This window comes from Diaphorina citri, unplaced genomic scaffold, assembly GCF_000475195.1.
Source record: "Diaphorina citri unplaced genomic scaffold, Diaci psyllid genome assembly version 1.1 scaffold6413, whole genome shotgun sequence".
Lineage (NCBI taxonomy): Eukaryota > Metazoa > Arthropoda > Insecta > Hemiptera > Psyllidae > Diaphorina > Diaphorina citri.
Window position 1 is genome coordinate 1 of NW_007383789.1, and position 4,777 is coordinate 4,777.

Below are 4,777 nucleotides of genomic sequence, written 5' to 3' on the forward strand. Positions count from 1 at the left end.
CTACCTAACGGACGAAAAAAACAACTGCGTAAAGTCTGACGTCACACATATTTGAGCTCTTTCATTAGAACGGAAAATAAAAATTTTCGACCTTTTACAGTTATTTTTTCGGAGTTTTGACCTCAGATTTGGATTTTTCCCAACTGTTTACATAGGAATCGACCATTTATTTATAATTTTTACCCATTTGCAACTGCTCCATTCACATTAGTATAGTCATATTATCTCTCCCTCCCTCTCACTCTTTGGCTTTTTTTTTACTTTCTATTATTTCTCTCTCTTTCTCTTCAGATAAATTGATAATACTTAGTTCATCCGTGAATAACTCATACCTATCTTAAGAAATGTGAGAACTGGCACAAGTAGAATAATTCTAAGCTCACTTAACGATGCAGTGATGCAGTCATCGAAGAGAGAAACAATCAATAAAAAATATTGATGGAACTGCCCAAAGTTTGGTTTGCTAAAGGACAATGATTAAATTGGTCCTAAGCTCCTAAAAAGGAAAAGAAAATCATTCCTTAGGGTTTCTGAACTCTGAAGTTAATGCCGCGGAACAATAAAAATAAATATGTAAATAAATAAATCAATTAATAGACCATAAAAAAGAAATGAAAAAAAATAATAAAAAATAAAGAAATAAAAACTATAGATATGTGAAATACTTACTCGAGTAGGAAAAAGACAGCGAGTCCGTCCATCTGAAGTCTCCCTCATGGGCAAAGTCCGTAGCTCCCACCCAGTACGCATTATCCTCACTATAATACACTGAACTCAGCAGCATACTGTCTATCATGCTCTGAGTGTATGCGCTCCGGATTGACGCTAGGTGCCCGTGCCGCTTGACGCATTCGGATTCCGCTTCCGGGAAGTCACCCTCGTGGGCAAAGTCCGTAGCTCCTACCCAGTACGCATTATCCTCACTATAATACACTGAGCTGAGAAGCATACTGTCTATCATGCTCTGAGTGTATGCGCTCCGGATTGACGCTAGGTGCCCGTGCCGCTTGACGCATTCGGATTCCGCTTCCGGCCAGGAGAGCTTGACGGAGTCTACGACACTCAGACAGAACTGACGCACCGCTATCGAACCTGATGGAGAGAGAGGTAGGGATTGTGTTAGTTGGATTTAGACGACGCAAGTAATATCGTTGCGTGTAAAGACCCGTTTCCACTTCCCACATGTCGTTCGAAAAAAATTGTGAAGTGGGAACACTCTCCCTTAAATTACATTGCCTACAGGACATTTGGAAAAAAAAAAATCGGATGAAACTCACAAGAGGTGGGAACGGGCCTTAAACTGTGTATTAGGTGTCATCAGATTTATTTTCCTCAGGATTACATGTCGTTCGAAAAAATTTGTGAAGTGGGAACACTCTCCCTTAAAATACATTGCCTACAGGACATTTGGAAAAAAAAAAAAAATCGGATGAAACTCACAAGAGGTGGGAACGGGCCTTAAACTGTGTATTAGGTGTCATCAGATTTATTTTCCTCAGGCTCCGCCGGGAATCGAACCTGGGACCTCCGGTGTGCAAGCATAGTGTGATAGTGATACTCACTCATTCACTGATTGTAACATAGTGTGATAGTGATACTCACTCATTCACTGATTGTAACATAGTGTGATAGTGATACTCACTCATTCACTGATTGTGAACTTCTTGTTTGATAAATTTACCGTCACTGTATAACTACCAAGGTCTTTAGTGAGGGGAATTTCGGCAACAAGCCGCCCGGAACGGGCTTCAAAGACGTGTCCAAACATAGTCGACCGGCCGACGATCGACGAGGAGAAACTATGTTGTCGAAGTACTGCGGACGGCCGGTCGACTATGTGTGGACATCTACATTCTACACAAAACCTTAACATCTATATTCTACACAAAACGTGACAAAAGACATTTTCGCCCAAACTCCTACTCACCTAAATGGCAGTTCTGTACAATATGATCAATGGCCAGCGTCTCGTAGATAATATGAATCCACTTGTGTATGAAATTCTTGGCCAATATCTTCAGTTGTATCTTGTTCTCCCGCGACACAATATTCAGTTTGTACGAAGTCTCATTGTTCTGTATGCAAGTGCCCATGATGTTCCCCGATTCTATTGTTCGTATGAGGAGACCATCACAATCGTTGTCGGATTTATCATTGAGTATCGGGTAGAGAGTGTCGTTGGCGGACAGAGCGGTCGAGAGGGTTTCGTTGTCGAACGATGGGATGTCACTGTGGAAGGAGAAGAAGGCTGAAGTAAGTACAACGCATGATTATTTGATTGATGTTTTTTTTCTAATTTCTTTGGAAAACGAATTTTAATTATTTTTAAGTCAAGATTTTTTAATTATTTTTAGTCTGTCCTTTATGTTCCTTGAATGCCCCTATGAACTCCTAACACCTAAACTTCTGTCCTGTCTTGGAAGCCAGCAATGACATTGTTGGGAAATATTGAGATGCGAGAGGAAAAGTGGCCTAATGGTCAAAGATTTGTGTACCAATCCCTAACAGATGCCAAGTTTGTGTACCAATCCCTCGGATTGTCAATGTTGAGAATCTTATTCAAGGAAAGATGAATGTGAATATTATTTGGATATGATTATTTTATTTAAATTGATTGATTCATAAGTATTAGCAGTCTAAAGAAAAAGGTCCATCTAGGAAGAGAGAAATAGAATTTACTGTTGGACTGTCCGAAATCCGGGTTGCCAAAACTACAGCATAAAATCCACAGGAAGTAACAAAAGATAAACTCACTTGGTCTCATTCTTGCTCCACACCAGCAGGGTCAGGTTGATCTGGTATCCATACTGTTCGAAATCCGGGTTGCCAAAACTACAGCATAACATCCACAGGAAGTAACAAAAGATAAACTCACTTGGTCTCATTCTTGCTCCACACCAGCAGGGTCAGGTTGATCTGGTATCCATACTGTCAGCAAACATACTTGCCTATTTAATTTACCACGTATAAAAGAAAATTTTCAATTACCTACCTAGTATTGTACAATCATAAAAACCTGCAAAACGGTCATTTTAGAACTTTAGAAAGTAAGTAGGCAGTAGAGAGAAAACAGTATCTAAACAGCAGGTGGGCGATCCAAACGGAACATCTCAACTTTTACCTGCTCGTAGGTAGTAGGTACAAAAAATACAAAGTTCATATTAAATTATGAAAAAATGAAATCCAATTCATTTCATCATAAAGGAACAAAGTTCTTTTTTTCCGTTGAAATCACAACCTCACTGTGGAAAAGCTTTTTCTTTTCAATTCCGAGAAGAAAATATGGAAACTGACTAGAGAACATATTCTACCTGTTCTGATAAAGGTTATAACAAGGAGCACATAGGATGAATAGAGATAGAGAGGGAAACAGCTTCAGGGATGTAGGAAAGGTAAGAGAGAGAGAGAGGGAGAGAGAGAGAGAGAGAGAGGGAGGAAGAGGGAGAGGAGGGGAAGATAGGTACAATAGACTCTATTGTACCTATCTTTGCTCTATTGAATAGAGCAAAGGTACAAGATATGTATATTGAAAATTTTATATGTAAAGGTATACAGGGTGTTCAAAAATAAACGTAATATGTATTCGAATATCTCGAGATATTTTAATGTCCCATCTATTTTTGGACACCCTGTAATTTATTATATTCATATCAAAGAATATATTTATTCAGAAGATAACAACTGTTGAGCCTTTTCTCTCTCTCTCTCTCTCTCTCTCTCTCCCTCTCTCTCTCTCTCTCATGAATAAAACATTAACTCCGGGTATATCAGGTTTGATAGTATATTAATAGTTAAGTTTTTATATCAAAACTTATCATTGTCATGCGACTATGAATACCTACCTATCTAATTATTTTAGGTTGATTTAGGGGGAGCTTTTCAATAAAAAATCGACTTTTGGTGGAGACACCAAATTTGCTTAATATCTTCTCTTTTTCAACATAACTGTCCCGGGGAAAAAAAGGAGGGAGAGAGAGAGAGACTCTTCCTCCCTTTTTCTCCTTTCCTTTTTTTCTCTCTGTCACAAATTAGGAAATTAGGAGTTTGGGAGATAAAATATCGCTCCCCTGATAGCAAAATAACAACATGGTCGCCGCTTTTAAGAGGGATAAAAAATGGGAGGGGGGGGGAGGAGGCGTGGGGGTGGTTATTGAGGGGGAGAACAAGGGGGGGGGGGGGGGGGAGAGGGGAAATTACCAAGAAAGTTCAGCGAGCAGTATAGTGCCCAAACTTTGGGGATTTGAAAACGAAAACTGAGAAAGGAAGGAGGAGGAGAAGGAGAAGAAGAGGAAGGGGAAGATGAATTGGAAGTAGAGGATACAGAAGAACATGATTAAGAAGAAGAAGGAGAAAGAGAATGCGAAAAAGAAGAGGGTCAGAAGGTCAGAACTAGAAGATGAGTATCGAAAAAACAAGTAGTGTTAGTAGAAGATTAGGAAAAGGGAAATAAAGAAGAAGGATAAGGGAAAAGGGAGGGATTTGTTTGGAAGAGGGAGAGGAGGGGGATGAAAAGGGAGAGATTTTTTTAAGAGGTTTGACAGGGGGAACTGTAATAACTGCTATGGTCTTATCGTCCCGAAACCGAAGAGAGAAATAAGACAGGATAGATCTAGTGAAAAAGCGGTGTAAAGTGAGTAAGGCTGGTGTTTTACGGTCGAGTGTAATGGCGGGGGGGGAACACTGCCTAAAAAGGGAGAGATTTTTTCTTTTAAGAGGTTTGACAGAGGGAACTGTAACTGCTATGGTCTTATCGTCCCGAAATCGAAGAGAGAAGGAA

The 4,777-nt window shown here is 39.7% G+C and overlaps 1 protein-coding gene across 1 annotated transcript; it reads right to left on the reverse strand.

Annotated features, from left to right (window-relative positions):
• Window positions 1-669: 669 nt before the first annotated feature.
• On the reverse strand, window positions 670-2,885 carry LOC113472597 (the record flags this gene model as incomplete). The annotated part of the gene is made up of 3 exons (XM_026832393.1): window positions 2,755-2,885; window positions 1,928-2,229; window positions 670-1,092 (listed from the first exon to the last, which is right to left on the reverse strand). Coding segments are annotated over exons 1-3 (856 nt in total), but the record flags the coding sequence as incomplete, so codon positions are not given.
• Between the last annotated feature and the right edge of the window lie 1,892 nt (window positions 2,886-4,777).